This window comes from Cryptomeria japonica, chromosome 7, assembly GCF_030272615.1.
Source record: "Cryptomeria japonica chromosome 7, Sugi_1.0, whole genome shotgun sequence".
NCBI lineage: Eukaryota > Viridiplantae > Streptophyta > Pinopsida > Cupressales > Cupressaceae > Cryptomeria > Cryptomeria japonica.
Window position 1 is genome coordinate 843,934,302 of NC_081411.1, and position 25,407 is coordinate 843,959,708.

At 33.8% G+C, this 25,407-nt stretch overlaps 1 protein-coding gene across 1 annotated transcript; it reads left to right on the top strand.

Moving 5' to 3' along the window:
• The first annotated feature begins 22,899 nt into the window (after nucleotides 1–22,899).
• Nucleotides 22,900–24,032, top strand: LOC131074269 (RING-H2 finger protein ATL64). Its single transcript, XM_058010853.2, has one exon. It carries the CDS (start codon nucleotides 23,043–23,045, stop codon nucleotides 23,835–23,837), a length of 795 nt encoding a protein of 264 aa, XP_057866836.1. The 5' UTR covers nucleotides 22,900–23,042; the 3' UTR covers nucleotides 23,838–24,032.
• The last annotated feature ends 1,375 nt before the right edge of the window (nucleotides 24,033–25,407 follow it).

Sequence of the window (25,407 nt, forward strand, 5' to 3'; positions counted from 1 at the left end):
TGATTTGACTTTATTGATTCGAATTCAAATTGCTGTGAAATTCTGAAATGCTCTCCCTCTGTCATTAGTCTTCTCCCGGTTCTGAAATGTAGTCTTCTCCTTCAGTCAGTAGACTTCTCCCCCATACATTAGTCTTCTCCCCCTTTGACAACAATGCCAAAAAATGAAAATAACTAAAAACATAATTTCTTCCTCTGAGAAGTGAATTCCATGCTGTTATGTATCAATTCAGTCTCGGTCAGAGCATTTTGTCTTCAATTCCTGTTCCCTGTTTATTGTTTCCTGCACACCTTTAGAAAACCTCCTAAAGTGTGTAAATCAGCATCAACTCCTAAAAGATATTCTGTAGAGTCATCGAATTGATGCTTTCACCGAACTCGGTCAGTGAATGGAAGATAGAGGTAGGACCCCTAACTGACTTCTGAGATACTCAAAAGTGTCCTTTGGTAGTGGCTTGGTGAAGATGTCTGCAATTTGTTCCTTTGTGCTAACATACTCCAAAACCACTTTCTTCTCTTGAACTTCTTCTCTAAGATAATGATATTTGATAGAGATGTGCTTTGTCTTAGAGTGCATAATAGGATTCTTTGAAATGTTAATGGCACTAGTGTTATCATAGAATACAGTTACTGGCTCGGTAACTTGCTCATTTATACCTTCCAACAATTGTTTGATCCATGCTATATTGGTGCAATTCAGTGTTGCAGCAACATATTCAGCTTCTGCTGTTGACTGAGAAACACATCCTTGTTTCTTGCTAAGCCAACTTACTAGTCTTTCTCCTAAAAAGAAAGCTCCTCCACTTGTGCTTTTCCTGTCATCAATGTTGCCTGCCCAATCAGCATCAGTATAAACTTTTAAATCAAAAACATTTCCTTTCCGATATACTGCCATAATCTTTAGTGCCTTTTAAGTATCTGAAAATTCTTTTGATTGTCGTCATGTGTGTTTCCTTAGGATCTGCAGAAAATATTGCAACAATACCTACTGCATGTGCTATATCTGGCCTACTGTGAACAACATGTTGCAATGGTTTTGAATCCTCCATTCCAAATTTATTCAAGATTTCCTTTATGTACTTGGATTGGGTAATGAAAATCTCATCTTTCATTTGCAGTATCTGCAGACCTATAAAATATTTTATCTCACCGATTAATGACATCTCAAATTCTTTACTCATTTCATTTCCAAAGTTCTTGCATAGAGAGTCATTTCCACTAAAGATAATATCATCAACAAATATGGCTGAGATCAGTATTCCATTTTCATCATTCTTCATGTACATATTGTTGTTTTCACTTGTTCTTATAAAACCAATTTTGATCAAATATGAGTGCAATCTCTCATACCATGCTCTAGGTGCTTGTTTCAGACCATATAAAGCTTTGTTCAATTTACATACCTGATCATTATTTTATCCTTCAACAAATCCTTTAGGTTGTTCAATGAAAACTTCTTCTTCAAATATACCATTCAGAAATGCAGATTTGACATCTATTTGATATACCTTAAAATTCTTGTAAGCAGCATATGCCAACAATGTTCTTACTCCTTCAAGTTTTGCCATAGGTGCAAAAGTCTCACCATAATCAATTCCTTCTTCTTGGGCATAACCTTTGCAAACTAGTCTTGCTTTATTCCGAATGACCTCACCTTTTTCATTTAGCTTGTTTCTGAAGATCCACTTTGTACCGATTACATTTTGTCCTTCGGTCTTGGGACCAGTGTCCATGTGTCATTCTTCTTGATTTGATCAATCTCTTCTGTCATAGAATTTATCCAATCTTCACTGTTAAATGCCTCTTTCACTATTCTTGGTTCAAATTCAGATATTAGACATGTGTTCTGTCTTAGTTTGTTCCTTGTCATCATTGGATCATTCTTATCTCCTATAATCTGACTTGGTGCATGATTCCTTGTGACATACTTGGCTAATACAGGCTCGGTAGGCTTTGTATGATCTTCTTCATCACTCGGTAACTGGATATTCTCTTCATTTTCTTCAGCAGTCTTCTCGGTAGGACTTCTCGGTTGAACATAGACAAATCCTTCATAATCTTCTGGTTCTTTGGAGTTTCCTTCATCATTTCTTTCTACAAATTCATCAATTTTCACATTTGCACTTTCTACTATTTTGTTAGATGATTTGATCAGACATTTAAATGCTTTGCTTCTAGAAGAATAACCTAGAAATGTTCCTTCTTCACTTTTGTGATCAAACTTACCATTTCTATCATCTTTGTGAACATAGCATCTACTCCCAAAGATTTTAAAATAACTTACATTAGGTTTCTTGTCATACCAGATTTCATAGGGTGTCTTCAAAGATCCTTTCTTCAGTTGTACTTGGTTCAGGGTGTAAACTGTTGTGCTTATTGCTTCTCTCCAAAATGTTTGTGGTACTTTCTTTTCAATCATCAAGGTTCTGGCACAATCTACAATAGATCTATTCCTTCTCTCAGCTATCCCATTCTGCTGTGGAGTTCTTGATGCAGAGACTTGTCTTTTTATACCATGATCATTGCAAAATAAGTTGAACTCATCAGAAGTAAACTCTCCTCCTCTATTTGATCTGAGACATTTGAGTTGTCTTCCTGTTTCATTTTCAACTCTAGCCTTGTACCATTTAAACATTTGAAAAGCTTCTGATTTTTCTTTTAAAAACATTACGGACATCATCCTTGAGTAATCATCCACAAATAATATGAAATATTTATCACCATAATAACTCTGAACTTTCATAGCACCACAAAGATCAGTATGCACAAGATCTAAAATTCCCTTAGAAGTGTAAGACTTACTTGTAAAGCTTGATCTTGTCATCTTACCCATCTGGCATCCTCGACACATAGCATTCTCGGGTTTTTCAAGACTCGGTAAACCTCTTACTCGGTGCTTCTTACTTATTTTGATCAGATTATCAAAATTAACATGACAAAACCTTTTATGCCATAACCAGGTATCATCTATCCTTGCATATAGACATTTATTCCGAGTTGAGTCAAGATGAAATGTATTACCTCTTGTTTGTGTCCTGGTAGCAGCTAACTTTCCATGCTTGTCATGAACTTTGACAATTCATTTTTCAAACTCTATTCGGTAACCTGTGTTGTTTAGTTGTGCTACACTCAACAAATTGTATTTCAAACCTTCAACCCAATAAACATCATTGCATCTAGCATTGTCAAGAAGTGTTATGGATCCTTTACCTCTTACCAGACATGGTGCATCATTACCAAATCTTACATAGCCTCCATCATAATCATCTAATTTAATAAACTTGTGTTTATCACCTGTCATGTGATGTGAGAAACCACTATCTATGATCCAAGAATCATTAGTATTTATATGAGATATTAAACCTTTTTCTTCATACCTTTCTTCATCTAATCCATCTTTGATAGCCACATAAACAACTTCCTCTGTATCAGTTTCATCTAATTTATCATCATTAGATTCCTCATCAGCTATTAGGCATGTCTTTTTATCTCTTCTCCTGAAGTCTCGGTGTCCTCTGTAATGATTATCTTTCTGTCCTATCATCTCGGTAATCTCTCTTTTCACTAGATTCTTTGTCAGGACAGTTAGAAGCCATATGTCCTATCTTATCACAATTGAAACATTTTAAAGGTAGCTTTCCTTTATACTTACCTTTTCCTCTCGGTAGCCTTCTGGCTAATAGTGCTTCAAACTCTTCTTGTTTTTTGATTTCCTCATACAGTTTGTGTACCTCCTCGATGTTTTTGTGAAATCTTTCACTTGCTCCACTGTGATCTCCTTCAGAGTACTTATACTTTCTTTCATTGTAATCATTAGATTCATCAAGATGAGAAGAACTAAATGCAGATTCAACTTTATTTACCGAAGATCCACTGTTATCAAAATTACTTAACTCAAATGCATGTAGCTTACCAATAGTAGCATCCAAGGAAACTGGCATATTGGGTACAGACCTCAATTCATTGATTGGAGAGACTCGGATTGCATAGGCAGGTAGAAGGGTTCTCAGCATCTTACTTGTTACATCCTTTTCTTCAATAGTTCCTCCTGCTCCTTTGATTTGATTTACAAGCTCCTTTAGTCTTGTACTATACTGGGTTATGTTCTCACCTTCATTCATCCTCATAGATTCAAGTTGTCCTCTTAGACTATCCACTTTTTCTCTTTGAACATGTTCATCTCCTCCATTTACAGATATGAGCTTAGTCCACATTGCCTTTGCATCAGTACATCCTTCTAGATCATTAAACTCTGAGTCGGTCAATGCAAATGTTATTTCAATCATTGCTTGAATATGTTCTTGCTTTGCCTTTATCTCTTCCATTGTTAATGGATAGGTGCTCGGTGTGATGAAATCATTCTCCAGATAATAGACAACATATTCTCCAATTCTTGATAGATGCAGCTTCATCCTTTTCTACCATGTAGAGAAACTTGACTTATTCAGCTTCGGTGCATCCCTCTTATACATCTTTGGATCTTTAACTCAAGTGCCTTTAAACTTTCCTTCCGGAGTCCAAAGCTTTGATACCAATTGATAGTTCTGATACTAAATATGATTATTACAGATCCAATAGCCAACAAGATGAGAGGGGGGGGTGAATCATACAAACTTAATCATCCATAAAAACAACAGATTCAACCTCGGTAACATATATATCAGTCATATAACCAAAACTGTCAAACATGCAAACTCAAAAGCATATGAACAATATAAACCTCATAACACTAGATTTAACGTGGAAACCCAAATAGGGAAAAACCACTGTAGGATTTCGAACCCACTAAGAAATATACTCTTCTAGAGTATGCTCAGTTAAAAGCAAATCCTGTTAAAGATTACAAACACATTGCTAGATGTGACCCGGTTAAGGGATTTCCCTTAGATCTGTTAGGATCTTCACCTTGTTAAAGGATTTCAAACACTCAATAAGAATGTCACCTTGCTAGAGGATTTTACAAATAAGACTGTTAAGACCACTCGGTTAAGAGATTTTTTGCTACAACTCAAAATAACAGTAATAAAAATATGTCTGCAACTTCACATCTAAAAATGCTAAAGCAGATTCCTATTTGTTCAATACAATTTAGACATAGAACTAATCTTGTCTATCTGTTGGGCATCTATACTCTATTATTCTAAGAGGTCTTCAAGCTTCTGTGCTCGGTAATCACTATGTAGCATCCCTGCGCATACACTTGCCCGCATACATTGTTTATCAACAGTTTCCTATTTATAAACAATCTTCCAACCGCTTAATCTCCTTGATCACATTTCCCATGATCAATCATAGCCATCAGATCTTCAATCTTGTCCAGGTTCAATGTATCCTTTGATCTGAAAATGTTTTACCCTGCCTTGGAACTTGCATTTTCACCTTGGAACTTGTGTTAGGGTATTGTGGTTCAATCTGAGTTGTAGATCTTCCTGCCGATCTTTCTTTACCATAGATTCTTTAACAATCTTCATACACGGCTTACCAATCATTTAATCCGCTCCAGCTCATCAGCTTCCTTCATTAAATATCACATGTAAACATTGAATGCATTTTGTTATAGCTCGGTTGTAACTCGGTAAATACTAAACTTCACTCAGTAGACATTCTGCCTTCATTAACCGATAGCGATAACCTTAGGGTTTACCGTCTAGGTTCCTTAGGGTTTATCGACTAGGTTCTTTGCTTGATAACATAGTATAGTATTAACCTTTACATTTTACAACATATGTATGATGTTAAAACAATCTAAAACAACATGATCTCATCATTGTCTAACTCGGTAATAGTTGCCCATTGAATAACTTATCCCCTTATTCATCATATTCTTTCTTTTTCTTTTACCGACCTCTTTATACTCATCAAATCATACTTCTTAAGATATGGCAACATCATACTGAATTAGAAAATCAATTTCTTGACATCAATGACAAAATAATAATATTAATACAGTAATCATCCTTAATCAATTATATCCATAGTCATCAACAACCTTCTCAATATCCTTATTGAAATGCCAACAATCTCTCATTGTAATTGGAATGCCAACCTTCTTCTTGTCTGTTATAATGCCAACAAAAGTGGGTCTGGATCAAATAGACGACCCAAACTAAAGCATGATTGTGCAACTAAAAGAACCTGCATTGCTGAGTTAACTCCATAATAGTGCATGTCGACAAGATAGCCACATGTCACACTGAAAAGATAAAGTCGCCAAGACACATAGGATCTTCATGGGCCGAAAATGGTCTTGTTGAAACACAGAGTCACATAAAAAAGAATGCATATCAGTATAACAATGAAGCCCAATAGCAGATAGAAGGGGTCTTAGCGAAAGACCAAGTCTCATCAACAAAGATATATGTCGATGAGACAAAAACCTATCTTACCGAAAACTACCAACCATGAGGATTTTCAATGGATTTCAACCTGCGACATACCTAAAACAATTCTAATAGAATAAGAACATTATGAGATCAACGTAGGACCTGAAGCCAAACCTTTTTGTTGGAAACCAATAACACTGAGAGGGGGGGGTGAATCAGTGTTATACCAAAATAGTAGATTTTAGCCTTAACAAAACATTCATACACCAACTGGTATAAACAAAATTGAAAGAAGTAAAGCAACCAATAAGCCAAACATATAAATGAGAATCATAACACACAAATTTATACATGGAAAACCTCAATGAGGAAAAACCATGGTGGGATTTGTGACCATCAATATCAATTCACTGGCCATATGAAGAGATATTACAATATATGATGGGCCTACACTTGCAAGAAGGCTTACAGCTTAGAGCACACTACTCAATCACAATAGGAGCCTCACTAACTACATAACATACCAGACAACAATCTGGAGAATAGTGAACTGCTAGGATAGCATCTTTTATGCCAGAATATAGTTCTGGTTTAAGCTTTGTTTGTTCCGATTAAAATCCTAAACCTCTATACCAAAATAACCCTTACAATGAATTCCTCACATACATAGTCTCTCAGAATGATTTAGAATCATATTACATTTCCATGCCCATTACATTACATTCCTATCATATCCTTCTTATTCAAAATAATCTAATCAATCTGCCCTATATACCCTATACAAATGTATGCCTTATGTCAGCTTACAAGGATATATACAATACCAGATTACATGTCGGCCATATAACATAAATGAATAAACATTAAAACAAGTTGACGATGCCGGATCCAAGATGTGTCAGCCTCCAATACCGATGACCTTTACTATACCATGTTGGCCTTCATTGCCGGTGATCAAATAAATCTTCTATCCTGTCGGTGTTGGTGCCGGTGTAGAGTTTGTGAAGTGCCTTCCAATACACCATATGAAGTTAGAACCCAAAATCATGTTGCCATCAATGAAAACATAATGAAACCTAACCAATAGAGTGTCAATTTCCAACAATATCCCCCTTTGGCATTGATGGCAACACTCATGTGAAAAATGGTCATGGTTTCAACTGTTGGTTTCATCCTGCCTTGCTCCCCTTGAGCTAAATATGCAAAATGCTCCATATCTCCAAAAATTCCAAAAAAAACTTTGTACCTCCCCCTAATGTATGCAATCTTTTTTCACATCTATACTACTCCCCCTAATGTATGCAATCATTTTTCACATCTATACTACTCCCCCTTTGACATCAATGCCCAAAAAAAAAAGTCCAAGAATAAGTATTGTACACTGAATACCTCCAAAAATGTCTTACCGGAGTTTGACCAGTTTCAAGATTTCTAGATAAGATTTCTCCAATAATTCCATATAAGTATCCCAGCCAGTTTTGAATGTGTCAGAGATAGATACAAGTCCACTCAGTAAATATGCAAGTGATTCTTTCTCATTAACTTCTTCAGGTGTGGGCTTTCCCAACATATCCATGCATTCCTTCTTATGTACACAGAGTGAATCCAATCCTGGACTCACCAAACCTCTGAGACTTCTAGCTCTCTGAATGATCTTATCTCTTTCCTTTTCAAGAGAAGAAATTTGGTTCTCCAAAGTCAAAATTTGTCCATCAATAGATGTTGTCAATGAAATTAGTCCATCAAAAGAGTTAGCAATACTAGCAATCTTCTCTTGTATCCCTTTTATCTTTTTATCTACATTTGTTGTAAGTATCTCAGTATTGCAACATACCTGTATATATTAGTACATTGTTTCAAAGAATTTTCTGTCAAAATTAGCTTCTCCTCAATCTTTTTCTTCTCTCTCTCAACAATCTGATCAAAAGCGGCTCTCTTAGCCAAAGTGATTTTTTCAAGTGCTTGTCCGTTAGAGATCTGTTGTAAGGATTGAAAGTCTTTTTATATGTGCTCAGTTATTACCTTAAGCTTTCCGAAAGGGCTCGCTTCATTTTCAATCTTACACTCTAGGACCAATCTATGCAAAACAGTTATGGATTGATCTATAATCCCTTTGTCTGTGGTTCCCTCCATCAGTTTCTAAGCGGCCATCATCATCAATTTTGTGGGACTCATCTCTGTGATGGTTTTATTTTCAACTAGAGAAGTGTCAATTGTCAATAATGATGTGCCAACAACTAGTTCCCTACTGGATTCCCTGATTTTCTCTAATGATTTATCCTTTATTACCTCATCACTTGCACCTATGGCTTCACCACTTGGTGCAGTCTGTGCAACTGTTGGTTCCTCTCTAGGAACAATATCCTCAACATATACATTAGTATCCAAAGGACAGTTGTCCTCAATGTTAGTATCATGTACAATGTTCTTAGTATTAACCGGTGTTTCAGTATTTGTCTATACATGTTTATTTATCGGTGGCTCAATTTCCACTATCTTGATATTCTTCAAAACTGAGGGTGGAGTACCCATGATCCCTTTTCCTTTCCCTTCAATCAGTGTATCTATAGTCTTGCTTTTGGTCTCCGGTGAAGTAAAGAATCCTTTGTGTTCTCTTAAAAAATTTATCCAAGCCTTCTATGTTTCTTTTATTACCTCATTCATCCTTCCTAACATCAAGCTAGTTATTCTATGTTTTCTATTGAATACCTTCCTATCTGCAGCCTCAATTGTCTTTTCCATCTCATTTGGAGTTATAGCAACACAAATAGCTAAAAGTTCTTGTATCTTAATGTGTTTGTCTTCTTGCATAGCAGATAACCTTCTATCATCCAACATGTTATATAACTCTACCGGTATTTGATTTTCTATCTCTATTAATGCTTTCTTATAGATATCCAAATACAATAGAATTGCTTCCTCTACTTCTCTATGCTCATCAACTTCTAATGTATCATAATAAGACAACATTTTTCAGTATCCCATCCTTAGTAACTTCATCAACAATTTCAGCACAAGTTTTAGATGTAACCTTACCAGAATCAGTGTCATCCTTCTTCTTCCATTGACATAAATGATTGTCGGTGAAAGATACCGGATCTCATTCTAAACATATTAATGCCAAATAATGTTCTCCAATATCTGGAACATCTTCCAGAATCTCCTCCAGGGGCATATGCATCATCTTCATGAATTTTGCCTACCCCTAAGGCATCTGCCTTAGTTACCAGATGAGCTCACTGTCGGTGCAGGAGAAGCCTCTTCTACCGGATAGGTAACCGAGACATTCCCATCTGATGATTTCTCTTCAGTTTTCCTAACCCATCTCTGAGTATGATCTTGTTGAATTTCATTAACCTTCTCTTTACATTTTTCATTAGGTCCTCCATTGCCAACCGGTGGATTTCTGCTTCTGCAAAACTTAGCAATATGTCCAACTTCATTGCATGCATAACATGTAACATTGTTCTTTTGAATTGCCTTGCTAAAACTGGTGAAATTTCTTGACCTGCACTGATTAACCATATGTTCAAATTTTCCACAAGCATAGCATTTTACATTCATTCTGTAGTCTTTTATCTTATGACCAATTTTATTGCATTTAGAGCATTTACCAAGAGCAGAATCAGGGTTCTGATTTGCTTTGTTTCTAAATCTATTGTAAACAAAAAATCTACCATTGAATTTATAAGCATTGAATTTCCTTACCAGTGCCTTATGGTTTTGATCTTCATTAGCAGTACCGGAACTCTATCCTTGCTCAAATCCAAGTCCGCTGGAATCTCCAATCTGCCTCTGTCTCTTCAGCAACTCATCAAGTTGTGTTGAGCTGATCTTGAATTTTTCTTTGTATTCACTTACAACAATTAAATCATTTCTTAGTATTATCATTTGTCTCTCAAGCTCTTTCTCATTGCTCTGGGATTGTACCAAATCAGTTCTCAACATATCATTTTCATGAACCAACCTACCACATTCTTCAAATTTGTTCTTTAGGGATACATCAAGATTTTCTTCCTTTTTCTTTTTGTCCTCAATCTCCTTAGACATCCTCATAGTCATAGCTTGCATTTCATTCTTCATAACCATGTTCTCCTGACTCAATTTCTAACATTGTTCCTTAAGTGCATTTTTCTCTTCATCATCCTGATTTTGCATAAGTTCTATCCTCCTAGCTTGAATAGATGATAGCCTCTCTTGTAGGAGAAGAATAAATTCTTTAGCAGAATTCAACTCATCTTGTAGCTTTAAGTTCTTCAATCTTTCAGCATCATAATCTTCAAGTGCCATATCAAGCTACTTCTCCAAAGCCATATTCAATGATTCCGGTTTCAGGATCTTCCTCAAGCTATTAAACTTCCTCTGAGGCACAAGGCTCTAATACCAATTGTTGGAAACCAATAACACTGAGACAGGGGGTGAATTAGTGTTATACCAGAATAGTAGATTTTAGCCTTAACAAAACATTCATACACCAACCAATATATATCGGTATAAACAAAATTGAAATAAGTAAAGCAATCAATAAGACAAACATATAAATGAGAATCATAACACACAAATTTATACATGGAAAACCTCAATGAGGAAAAACCACGGTGGGATTTGTGACCCACAATATCAATTCGCTGGCCATATGAAGAGATATTACAATATACGATGGGCTTGCACTTGCAGGAAGGCTTATAGCCTAGAGCACACTACTCACTCACAATAGGAGCCTCACTGACTACATAACATACCATACAACAATCCAGAGAATAGTGAACTGCTAGGATAGCATCTTTTATGTCGAAATGTAGTTTCGGTTTAAGCTCTGTCTGTTCCAGTTAAAACCCTAGACCTTGTACCGGAATAACCCTTACAATGAATTCCTCACATGCATAGTCTCTCAGAATGATTTCACATCATATTACATTTCCATGTCCATTACATTACATTCCTATCATATCCTTCTTATTCAAAATGATCTAATCAATCTGCCCTATATACCCTTTACAAATTTATGCCTTATGTCGGCTTACAAGGATATATACAATTTCAGATTACATGTCGCCCTATAACATAAATGAATAAACATTAAAACAAGTTGCCAATGTCGGATCCAAGATGTGTCGGCCTCCAATACCGATGACCTTTATTATACCATGTCGGCCTTCATTGCCAGTGATCAAAGAAATCTTCTATCCTGTCGGTACCGGCATCGGTGTAGAGTCTGTGAAGTGCCTATCGGTACACCATATGAAGGTGAAACCCAAAATCATGTTGCCATCAATGACAACATAATGAAACCTAACCAATAGAGTATCAATTGCCAACACTTTTACACCTCTACAACTCATTCCACTTCAAATATGCAACTTGCAAGCTGAGGACTTCAAGATTGACATCAATGATAACATTTGCCAACAATTTTTTTCCTTTAAAAAAGATATATTGGCAGTCACTTCCCGATTTGCCTTTGAAATCTCATCTAAACATTAAATGGAATTGTAAATTCACTGAAATATTTTGGGCAAAGATTTCAGCTCATATATAGAAATCAAAAATCAATGGTGAGGCCCAATTAATGACTTGAAAGATGCTACATTGCAAACTGCTCGTTGGGGGTAGGTTTAGATGTATTATGGTCCACCCCTTTAATTGCCCCTTTCGCCAAAAACATGAAGATATGAAGCACGTTTTTTGGGGATGCCAGTTTGTCAAGAAACTGGGGAATTATGGTTTTCATGACTTGCCAACCATTATTAAACATAAACTCGGCTGGAAAGAGGCCTTCCTTGGGGTCGGGCTTCATAATAGTATTATTGTTGAAGGAGTTTGAAATGCTATTTTATTGTATTTATGGAGAAATAGATGTCAAACAACTTTTAATAATCATAACAATCACTGAGAATTTGCACTTCTAAAGTTTTACTCTGACATATTCTATTGTCTTACTTCTCTTTTCTCTTGTCTACAAGTGGATTCCAAGAAGAATTTAAAGGTGGATTTTCAAATTCTAAACACCAAATGCCAAGTGAACCAGCTGCTTGGAAAGATGAAGCTCTGTATTGCTCAAGGTTTAAGGCCTCTCCTACTAAATTATTTTATCCACTGGCTATTGTTCTTGATACTGTGATAATGATCTTACCAGCTATAATTTCATTTAATATTGGGTTGATTTCTTTCATTGTTGTTGCTCCCTTGGTTATGGACCGTCTATTTAGCTAGTTTTTATTTCTCTTATGTTGGTTGTAGTCTTATATTATGTTACTGTTATAGTTGTTTGTTGTTGCTCCCGCTCCAGTTGTATTATCATGATTGTAGTCTTCTTTGTACTCTCCTTGACAATTTCCGAACTATCAATTTTATGTAATTTTTCTTTACATTTTATTGTATTATAAAAATTTAAAATAAACTTTAATAAATTCTTTTAGAGCACTAATAAAATATTAGATATAATTTTTTTAAGAAAAGGAACTCTCATTTAAAGGACGATAGTAAGACGTTTGACCTATCTTAACTTGGCTAGAACTAGTCTAGTACCTCTCTACCAAATCTCATATCATATCTTTGGCTTTAGGTGTGTGCGTTGAAAAATCTAAACTATTAATTGCTTATTTTTTGGAATCTCAACGACCAAATGGAAACAAATATACTACTCCAAAGTTAATACAAACAAAACTTTTTTTTAGATGTAAATAAATTCAAATGACGGTTATGATAATAATGCATTTAAATTATTTATAAATAATAAATCTTCTCAAGAATTGTTTTATTTTTAATAATTAAATGAATCACATCACAATGGTGTTTTAGAATGTTTATTTTATGAATAATTTAATTTAATAAGTTCTCTATGTATTAGTTTATGATACATTAATTTTGTATGTAATTTTTTTAATGGAGTTGTTTTGTTCACATTTAAGTAAATATAATGGGTGGTATTAAATTTATGGAATTATAAAATATAATAAAAAAATATTTTTAAAAAAAAAAAATCATATAATAATTGATGGACTAATTATTTGCTAAGTGTTTAGGAATATATCACAAGGGAATTCTATTTGTATTCATTAAGATCATTTTTTATTTTTTAAAAATGAGTGTCATAAATTTTTGGCTATGAAGGTCTTTATAGTTTGTGATGAAGAATGCAGTGAACAAGAGATTTCTTATCTGAATAAAAAAAATAAGATGATCGTGTACAAGAATAAACACATTTCAAGAATGTTTTCAGACAATTTAGAGGATGTCACACAACTCACAAAAATGTTAATGATAAAATATACGCCAATGTGGTTTTTCATGTGTATGTTAAAGGCATCTCAAATAAGATTTCATTTTTTTAGGATACACATCAAGATAACTTCTAAACTACATTAAAGATTTAGGAATACATTCTTCCATGAATTATTTGAGAGAACTACTTCATAAGTTCATTGTTCACAATTGTTCTTGTGGAACCTCCTACTTTGGTGAAACATATCACTTTATTGGCACTATGATTAGGAACATGGAACATACATCAACATAGATGCATCAACAAATTGAAAATAGTAGAAAATTCATCTAGCATGAGACACTACATCCACTTTAAAGGCATCGAGGTTTCTATGAAAGAAAATAATTATTGAAGAAATATAAGAGATTATTGGAATCAACAAGTATTTGAATAATTACAATAAAGACAAGGGGTAAGGTTCGATCCATGCTTCACAACTAATCATTAACATAACTTAAAAAATGAACATTAACTTTTTAAAAAATTATTTGCATGCTTCATTGTTACTTACTATTTTTTTTTAAGTCATTATCTACTAGGTCCATTCCCTCAAGCACCCCTCTCTTTTGTTTTATTCTCTAACCTCATTTCTTTCCTTTCACATTAATTATAATTTATTTATGTTTCTTATTTGTTTTCCAGTTCTTTATCCAATCCCTAAACTAGGATGGATACTATGTCATACATTAGTCATTAATTTATAAATTTAATGAAATAAATGAGAATTGTGAAAAATGGTAAGTTTGAAGTTGTCAATATATTGTTTTAATTGTGAATATTTTATTGTGGAAACATATTTGGAACGAGATTATATCAAAATGTAAGTTATATAACTCACTTTAAATCTATAATTTAAAAGGAAAATGTAATATTAGACCTCTTGGGAGCACAACCAACCTAAAATAATATTTTTTTGTCTCTTAGGTCACTCGCAAGCTCTCTAAATTATTCCTTAATTTAATTAATCTCCCTTCATGTTAGATATTTAATTAATTTACCTCTTTCTAAATGAAATGACATATTTTTTTCTTTTCTATCTTCTCTTAGAAATGGATGAGACAAAATGAAACTTTCCATCTCTTTTTGATAAAATTGATAAAGTTCCTCTCTTCATAGGAAGAGAGAAAAGAGACAACATGGGAAAAGACAAAGTAGGGCATCCACTTTGTTCTTGTCCTTCATTTTACAAAACCATAATTTTACATACAATTTCAAAATAAAATGTTTTTTTTTCAATTTTGATAATATTTCAAGAGGAACATAAATATGACCTAATATTATTTTGATTTCATAGAAAACTTATTTCTTAGCTTGCAATAAAAAAAATATTTTAGTTGTAATCACTTTCCATAAAGTGGATACAACTACATCCCACTTTGTTTGCCTTCATTAGAGGTTTGTTTCCTTTCTTATTTTATCCATTTGTTAAGCTTGTAGAATTTTTAATTTGACTAAAACTCTTATAGGTTAAATTTTAATATTTGATTATTGTAATTTTAAAATTAATCTTCACAGTTTATCTCACCACATATCTTGAAATCCTAATTTTTATTATATTTTTACATGTTTTAGAATTTTTTTAGATTTTATAATTTAATATTTTATTTTTTATTTTATATTGCACTCTAATTTTTATCTTTTAATTAATTATTGTTTATTTATTTTAGTCTATGTCTTAATGTGGCTATCATATTTTCATATATAACATTTAAGATATTACCAATTAAACGTAAGAGAACAATTTGATACTTCAAAATTTGTGATTATTCCCACACACCTCAACATTAAACAAAGTCAATTCCTAACCACTTTAAAATGACATATTCAAGGCAAGAAGTAAAAATAGAAGTATGAATAGAGGTGTAATAATGATACATATATGAGAATTGGTGTGAAAAGCAATAAATAAAGATAGATATAAGATCATGTCATAAACCAAACCAAATGTTAAAGTAAACCACTCATTAATATATTATTATATTAAGACAATTAACTAAAGTAAACATAAAATTATTATCATATTTGGACATTCCACAAAAGTAAACACAATATTAAATAAAAAAATAACATCCATATACTTATCACATATATTAAATAAAATACATAACAATAATCTAAATGTGAGACAATAATTTGATAATTCAAAACTTGTGGTCATTCCCACACATCTCAAAATTGAATAAAGTCAATTCCTAACTACTTGGAAATAAACATTAGATCTTTAAAATGACATATTCAAGGCAAGAAATAAAAATATAGAAGTATGAACATAGGTGTAATAATGACACATGTATGAGAAATGATCATACTAGAGTAAAATCAAACCCTAGGTAAATTTAATATGAAAGATGAGTAATAAAAAGAAAGATCTAAAACCTTAAGGAAAAAGAATAAATCCTTAAAGGAAAACCCAAAGTCATGTAAAAAAAATTCATGTTCACCAATAAATGTAAGATAATAGTTTGATAATTCCAAATTTGCAGTCATTCCCACACACCTCAAGATTGAATAAAGTCAAGTCCTAACCACTTGAAAATAAACCTTAGAAGGTAATTGCCAACAATAGTTTCTTTCTTCTTTCTTATTATGGAAGTAATTGGATTATGTATTTGTGTATTTGTGTGAGGATTACACTCAAGTGATGGTAAGAAAAAACCTTAGAAGGTATATAAATGATCATACTCTAGAGTACAATCAAACCCTAGGTAAATTTAATACGAAAGACGAGTAATAAAAAGAAAGATCTAAAACCTTAAGGAAGGAGAAAAAATCCTTAAAGGGAAACCCAAAGTCATCTAAGAAAGAATCACGTTCACCAATAAATGTAAGAGAATAATTTAATAATTCAAAATTTGTGGTCATTCCCACACACCTCAAATTGAACAAAGTCAACTCCTAACCACTTGGAAATTAGCCTTGGATTTTCAAAACAACATATTCAAGGCGAGAAGTTTAAATATAGAAATTGTATGAATAGGGGTGTAATAATGACACATATAGGAGAATCGATGTGAAAAGAAGTAGATAAAGATAGATATAAGATCATGTCATAAACCAAACCAAACGTTAAATTAAACCACTCATTAATAATATTATATTAAGATAATTAACTAAAGTAAACATAAAATTATTATCACATTATGGCATTCCACAAAAGTTAACACAAAATTAAATTAAAAAAACATCCATATACTTATCACATATATTAAAGAAAATACATAACAATAATCTAAATGTACGGCAATAATTTGATAATTCAAAATTTGCGACCATTCCCACACACCTCAAGATTTGAATAAAGTCAATTCCTAAGCACATGAAAATAAACAATAGATCTTTAAAATGACCTATTCAAGGCAAGAAATAAAAAAATATAGAAGTATGAATAGAGGTTAATAATGACACATATATGAGAAATGATCATACTAAAGTATAATTAAACCCTAGGTAAATTTAATACAAAAGATAAGTAATAAAAAGAAAGATCTAAAACCTTAATTAAGGAGAATAAATCCTTACAGGGAAACCCAAAGTCATCTAAGAAAAATCATGTTCACCAATAAATGTAAGAGAATAATTTGATAATTCAAAATTTGTGGTCATTCACACGCACCTCAAAATTGAAAAAATTCAATTCCTAACCACGTGAAAATAGACCTTGGATCTTTAAAACGACATATTCAAGGCAGGAAGTAAAAATATAGAAGTATGAATAGGGGTGTAATAATGACACATATATGAGAATTGGTGTGAAAAGAAGTAAATAAAGATAGATATAAGATCGTGTCACAAACCAAATCAAATGCTAAAGTAAACTAGGCATAATATATTATTACATAAAGCAAATTAACTAAAGTAAACACAAATTTATTATCATATTATGACATTCCATAAAAGTAAACACTAAGTTAAATAAAAATAAACATCCATATACTTATCACATATATTAAAGAAAATACATAACAATAATCTAAATGTAAGACAATAATTTGATAATTTAAAATTTGTGGTCATTCCCACACACCTCAAGATTGAATAATTTCAATTCCTAACCACTTTGAAATAAACATTAGATCTTTAAAATAGCATATTCAAGGAAAGGAATAAAAATATATATAAATTGTTAATAGAGGTGTAATAATGACACATATATGAGAAATGATCATACTAGGGTATAATCAAACCATATGTAAATTTAGTACGAAAGTTGAGTAATAAAAAGAAAGATCTTAAATCTTAATGAAGGAGAATAAATCCTTACAGGGAAACCCAAATTCATCTAAGAAAAAATTATGTTCACCAATAAATGTAAGAGAATAATTTGATAATTCAAAATTTGTGGTCATTCCCACACACCTTGAAATTGAAAAAAGTCAATTCCTAACCACATGGAAATAGACCTTGGATCTTTAAAATGACATATTCAAGGCAAGAAGTAAAAATATAGAAGTATGGATAGGGGTGTAATAATGACACATATATGAGAATTGGTGTGAAAAAAAGTAAATAAAGATAGATTAATGAAAGTAAACATAAAATTATTATCATTTAATGACATTCCATAAAAGTAAACACATAATTAAATAAAAATAAGCATCTGTATACTTACCACATATATTAAACAAAAGACATAACAATAATCTAAATGTAAGACAATAATTTGATAATTCAAAATTTGTGGTCATTCCCACACAACTCAAGATCGAATAATGTCAATTCCTAACCACTTGGAAATAAACATTGGATCTTTAAAATAACATATTGAAGAAAATATTTTCAATGTTACAATGGCGATCCTGAGTGGACTGAGTGAGAACACAAATTCAAATGGTTGCAAGGATGGCGATGGTGATCCTGACGATGAAGATGATGTGTTACCAGAGGATGTAGTGGTCTTGCTGGGTGTGGGAGGAGGCCTTCAGTTTGGGCCCTTCTTCTTTTGTGTGGGTTGTTTGGTTGTCGGGGTTTCTGTTTGGCTTTTCCGAAAGCTGTGATGCGACGACTATGTCTTTTACCCTGTCAGAATTCATGGCTCTTGTCCATTTTGGAGAGGGAAGAGGTCTTCGTTGGGGACTGGGGACCTCGTGCTCCTGGATTGGCTTGCCTTGGTGTGCGGATGGTGCCCTCTTCCTCTGAGCGGGCATTTTGGTTGCTTGCCCATTTCGGGTATCAACCTGGCTTTTCTGTGGGTTGTATTGCGACCTATATTTAATTGCCCTTGTCGGTTTCTATGGTTTCCTCCTTTGCTCTCTCTGGCAAGTGGTTTAGCCTTGACTACGTTCAAGGTTTGGTGGTGGTTCATGTTGCCTCAATTGTGGTGGTTGTTCCCTTGTATGCCTTCTTAACTCATTCTTGGTCGGGGTTGAGTGTTGGTGTCGGGCCTTTTCTACGAGGAAGAGATGTCTCCATGGTTACCATGTTGGCCCTGCCTGGGGTGTTTGGTTTGCCTCGTTGGTTGCTATGTCAACTACCTTACTCCCCTTGGTCCCTTGTTTTGGATAGTCTGCAGTGGTGTTTGTGGCCACTGGTTTGGGCTTATGTTCATAGAACCCCTGATTTGGTGCTAAGAGCTCAGGTTTTATGTTGGTATAGTACTCTTTGGCCCTCCTTTGATTGATATGGTTCCCAGAGTTTGTTTTCTTCACCCTTCTCTCCAAGGGGAGTTTCTTTTCTTGGCTCTACTGCCTTGGCCATTTCCAAAAGCCCTATGGTGGTGGGCTTTCTCTAGTTACCTTTCTGGTGGAGAAGCCTTTTGTGGATGTGGCTACTTGTGTAGAGATCTTTAGTGGATTCTGAGATTTTGAAGATCGGTGACCCGGACATTAAGATATGGCATGTCCTTATTCAGGTTGGTGTCTTGTTGTGTGAATACCTGTAGTTTGGGGATCCCGGGCTTGGTATGGGAGATCTTGATGGTGTTGAAGTGGTTTTTTTAGACCCATGTTGTTGTTTAGGCACTTCACTCTGTGTCCTTGGGTGTTGTATTATGATAAAGGTCTTCTATATGTTGGGCTGTAGTAGGGGAATGCCCCGCATGGAACTCGTCAGACCTTGTAGGTGACTCCTCTTGAATGGGATCTTCTTCCCCAAGTGTTTTCTTATTTGTGCTAATTTTGATGGTGCATGTCCCTTTTTCAAGTGTTAGGAGCTATGTTTTTTGGTGTTGGATAGTGGTGGTTGCTACCAACACCATTGGGTTGCTTTTTGTCTTCTCGATGAGATTGTCCATTTTGGGTTGTGTTGGACAATAGGATTGTTATCTCCGTTGGCTTGGAGTTTTTTGTTAGTTTTCAAGGGCTTGCTCTAGTCTATGTTAGTTTTTGGTTATGGATTGGCATTTGTTTCGGGATGGTGCTCACCTGTGAGGCTACTTTAGAGGTTTTTTTGGCCCTTTTGAGGTGGGGTGTGGTTCATTCACAAAGATGATAGTTTGGCTTTGTTGATTCACTTCTTCTTCTTTCACGGTTCTTATGGAGGTGGGCGCACCCCCTATTGAGGTGGTGACTGGCTTTGTGAAAGAGGCCGATGGTTATTCTTGGTGGTTTTCTCTTCTTTGTGGTGGTTTGGCTTTTAGATGGACTCTCGGTTGGCTCTCCTTTCAGTCGTTCTTATCCCTTTTGGCTCCTATTGAGGTGGGCTCCTTTTCAATTGAGTTGAAAAGGGGTTTTGTTGAAGAGGGTTGGACTACCTGTTGGGGGGGGACCATCGTGATCTTCTGGTTGACTTGGGGAGCCTCTTACCCCTCTTGTAAGGTTGCCCCACTCCGTGAGTTGTCTTCTTACTATTTTTTGCAAGGAGCCTTTTGATTATGTGTTGTTGGGCTTTGTTGGCCTTAGGGCTAGTTGTTTCGGGGGCCTCCTTCCTTCTACAACTATTGGGTTGTTGTTTACAGGTGTTTTGACCCATGTGTTATGAGTGCCTTTAGTGGCCTCTTCTGGTTTTCGAGGTGAGCACCCCTGTTCGATGTAAAGGGTCAGGGCCCTTAATCCCTTCTTTTCTAATAAAAAACATATTGAAGGAAAGGAATAAAAAATATATAACTATGAATAGAGGTGTAATAATGACACATGTATGAGAAATGATCATGCTAGAGTACAGTCAAACCGTAGGTAAATTTAGTACAAAAGTTGAGTAATAAAAAGAGAGATCTAAAACCTTAATGAAGGAGAATAAATCCTTACAAGGAAACCCAAAGTCATGAAGGAAAAATTCATGTTCAATAAATGTAAGACAATAGTTTAATAATTCAAAATTTGTAGTCATTCCTAGACACATCAATATTGAATAAAGTCAATTCGACTAACCACTTGGAAATAAATCTTAGATCTTTAAAATGACATATTCAAGACAAGAATTAAAAATACAAAAGTATGAATAGGGGCATGTAATAATGACACATATATGAGAAATGGTGTGAAAAGAAATAAATAAAGATAGATATATATCATGTCATAAGCCAAACCAAATGTTAAAGTAAACCACTCATTAATATTATTTTATTAAGACATTCCACTAAAGTTAACATAAAACTATTATCATATTACAATATTCCACAAAAGAAAACACAAAATTAAATAAAAATTAATATCCATATACTTATCACATATATTAAAGGAAAAATACATAACAATAATCTAAATGTAAGTCAATAATTTGATAATTCAAAATTTGTAGCCATTCCCACACACCTCAAAATTGCATAAAGTCAATTCCTAACCACTTGGAAATAAACATCACATCTTTAAAATGACATATTGAAGGCAAGAAATAAAAATATGAAAGTATGAATAAGAGTGAAATAATGACACGTGTATGAAAAATGGTGTGAAAAGAAGTAAATAAAGATAGATATAAGATCATATCATAAACCAAATGAAATGCTAAAGTATACCACCATTGACATATTGTTATATTAAGACAATCCACTAAAGTAAACATAAAATTATTATCATAATATGATATTCTACAAAAGTAAACACAAAATTAAATAAAAAATAACATCCATATACTCATCACATGTATAAAAGAAAATACATTTCAATAATTTAAATGTACAAATGAAAGGAGATTGTTAGGTGAAATAATGACACAAATATGAGAATTAATGTGAAAAGAAGTAGATAAATATGGATATAAAGTCATTTCATAAGTCAAACCAAACCTAAAAGTATACTACTAGTTAATATATTATTATATTAAGATATTCTACTGAAGTAAACATAAAATTATTATCATAATACAACATTCCGCAAAAGTAAACATAGAATTAAATAAAAAATAGCATTCATATACTCGTCACATGTATAAAAGAAAATACATAACAATACTCTAAATGTACAAATGAATAGAGGTTGTTAGGTGAAATAATGACACATATATGAGAATTAGTGTGAAAAGAAGCATAAAAAGATAGATATAAGATCATTCCATAAACGAAACGAAACCTTAAAATATACCACTCATTAATAAATTGTTATTTTAAAACATTCCATTAAAGTAAACATAAAATCATTACTATATATTAACATTCGACGAAAATAGATAAAATTAAATTAAATGAAAAATAATTTTTTTATTTTTTTATTTTATTGTTTTATGGAAAATGAAAAATAACATTCATATACCTATAAATTTTCAAGTCAAAGGAAGAATATACCTTGAAAAGGGGCTGTTTGGTGAGTAAAACTTTATGTAAAGTAATCATGTAAACCTTGTCAAACCTTTACACTACCTAATGCACAATTGTGAGGCAAATGGTCTTGTCCTTATCTATGATAGGATAATAGGGTTGAGACCTTCCTAGTGACCTTCCCAAATCACATGACCTCAAAACTGCCCCTCCTAGTCAAAGCAAGAGAGTTGAATGAATGAATGAAATGACATGGCCCATGTACCTATATAGAGTCTGAAGTTTTTTCCCATTTTTTATTATTTTTTCACCATAGAGTCTAGAGATTTGGTGATGCGTACAATCCCAGACCTTAGATCTGCTCCCTTGAGAGCGATTCGCGGCATAAAAGCGGCTAAGCTAAACCCTAAAAGACCGCAGACAAACCTTGGAAAAAAGAAAATTATTTATTTCCTTCTCTGCCCGGAGTACCAAAAAGTCAAGCAAGCACATGAAATTCCGAGGGCGAAAAATATTTAAAAGAAATAGCGTGACTTTATACTGCTGGAGCCGTGTGGACCACGGCTCCTGCACGTTTCACTCGCCACGTCATCAAAATCAATCATCCGTGTCCAAGTCAAACCCGATTGATAAGCCAAAGTTTACCGTAAAAAAGGCGTCCTGTCTGCTCAGCGAAAAACCCCTCTCCGGAGGAAACTTCTCGAGCACAAAAATAAAAATATCTCGCCTTTCGATAAATATTTGGGATTTGGGATTTGGGCTTTGGGCTATAATAATTTCTCCTGTGGGGAAGCCTGTTGTTGAGATTGATTATTATTAATATTATGGATCACAGCGGAAATGATCCTAATCAGAATTCCTCTCACGGTAGCAGATACGACATTAACAGCAAAATCATGATTGCAGCGGTGATTGTTCTGTTTACAGTTGTTCTGTTCGTCTTTCTCTTACATCTCTACGCAAGGTGGTTTTGGAGATACTCTGCAAGAATTTCTCACAGGCGCCGCCAGAGTTCGAGGCTGCGCCGGCGGTTTTATTTCGCTCAGGAGGAAGATCTTCACACTGTGGGTTTGGACAAGGCGGTTTTGGAGGCCCTGCCTATGTTTGTGTACACGGCGGAGAATTTTGAAAGTGGTTTGGAATGCGCTGTTTGTCTTTCTGAATTTGCAGAGAAGGAAAAAGGCCGAATTTTGCCCAAATGCAAGCACTCCTTTCATATTGATTGTATTGATATGTGGTTTTACTCGCATTCCACTTGCCCTCTTTGCAGAGCCAGTGCACAGCCGGAAGAAGATGAGTCTGCTAAAATAGAGGAGGTTCGTTGTGGGCAATTAAATCTGGAGGAGGGCCAAACTAGCGAAGGGAGAATAAGCAGGGCTTTGCCTCAGATTGTTATTGAGGTGCCCAAACGGAGGAATGATAGTTTTTCGTCGGTGAGGGAGGATTTATCTTATTCTTCGCCAAATGGGTCTGCGAAATCTCCTCCTGTGTGTTCACATCTGCGCTCCCTGTCGAGAATGTTGAGCAGAGATAGAGAAAAAAAGGTTTTTCCTGATGTGGAAAGCGGAGAGGGAGGAGGAGCGGCGGCGGTGGCGGCGGTGGCGGCGGTGCAGGGGTAGTTGATTTGTTGTGCACCCATTTTTTTAGTGTACAGTAATAAATTTAAATTATACATGTATACATAAGACAAATTATGGATTGGATCATCCATTGGAATTTTTAGTGTTTTTAGTACACGCAGATAAATTGGATTCGCGAATTGTTGTTGTTCGCTGAACATACGAATAGATTAGCAATACAGAAGTTATTTGAAATGTGTCTCTGTATTCTGCAGTTTTTGTTCTCCAGAAGTCCATGCATTTGCCAACATGAGTTTCTTTCTTCTTTCTTATTATGGAAGTAATTGGATTATGTATATGTGTATTTATGTTCTTATTGCATTCAAACTTCAAGTTATTCTTTGGTTTAAGCTAGGAAAGGGATTCCGTTTGTCAAGATCATTTAAGTCGAACTTTGTTCAAACATCCAGGGGTCAATTCTGGCCTATCCAACCTACGAGTGATTTGAATCTGGATAGATGGAATAATTAAAAAAAAAAATCATTATTCTCACTGATTTGATTGAATTACAATCTTTCAATCCCTTTAAAAATCTAAATCAGACTAAAACAAAATCTTGAAATTTTAAATTAATCTTTGATATCCTATTCATAGAAATTTCCAAAGAAAAATTTATGACAATATAATATCCTTAGGTAAAAGTGAACTTATGCTGAAATTAATCTACATAAACCATAAAAAAAATTCCTTAGTTTTTAATTTTATTTTTTTCAAAGGTTTGTTGTAAATGTTATTTTGTTGGTCTATGTGGATTAGATGTAGTCTATTTTGTTGCTGGTTTTTTTTTTTTTTTTTCAGTTTTTAATTTTATTTTTTTTACATAATTTGTATTCATTCAATAAAACAAAATTATGAAATTTGTATACCTATGCCATTTTTCATATGATTTTGTGATTATTTTGAGGATGATTATTTTGAGGAGAGTGCCTTGATACATGTGTATTGATAAATGACATAATTTTGTGAAATGAAGTTCATTGCCTTAATCACCTACTATTCATTACTTCTTTACATGTATACCTTAACTCCATTCATATGTTTGTACATCTATGCATTCATCATATTTGCTTATAATTTATTACACCTATGCACTTGCATGCTAGCCACTATGATTTAACTTCTTTCATGTTCCATGACAAGTTTGTAATTGAGGGATATACTTATGGGTGTGGACTTGTCCTCCCTAAATTAAAAATTTTAAAATTCAATTTTGATTGGTCTTGCTCTTACCATTTAGAGTTGAGTAAACACAAAGTTACACAATGTGTGGATATATCCTTGTATGCAAAGGTAATCACTACATTCATTTTGGACATCCAAGATTTGAGAGGTATACCCACATATCACACAAATTACATACTTATATTGGAGCACTATAAGGAACCTAGATTTGCATGAATAATGTTAAGAGTATTGTTTTCAATTTTGTACACACTTCTCAACAAAATGACTTGGGAGAACATGTTTGCTTGTGAGATATTGTTAGCCCCTAGAACAATATTCATAAATGTTGCCAATTTTCAAGTATCACAAGAAGCAAAAGAAACAAAGGCAAATCTAGCAAAGCAAA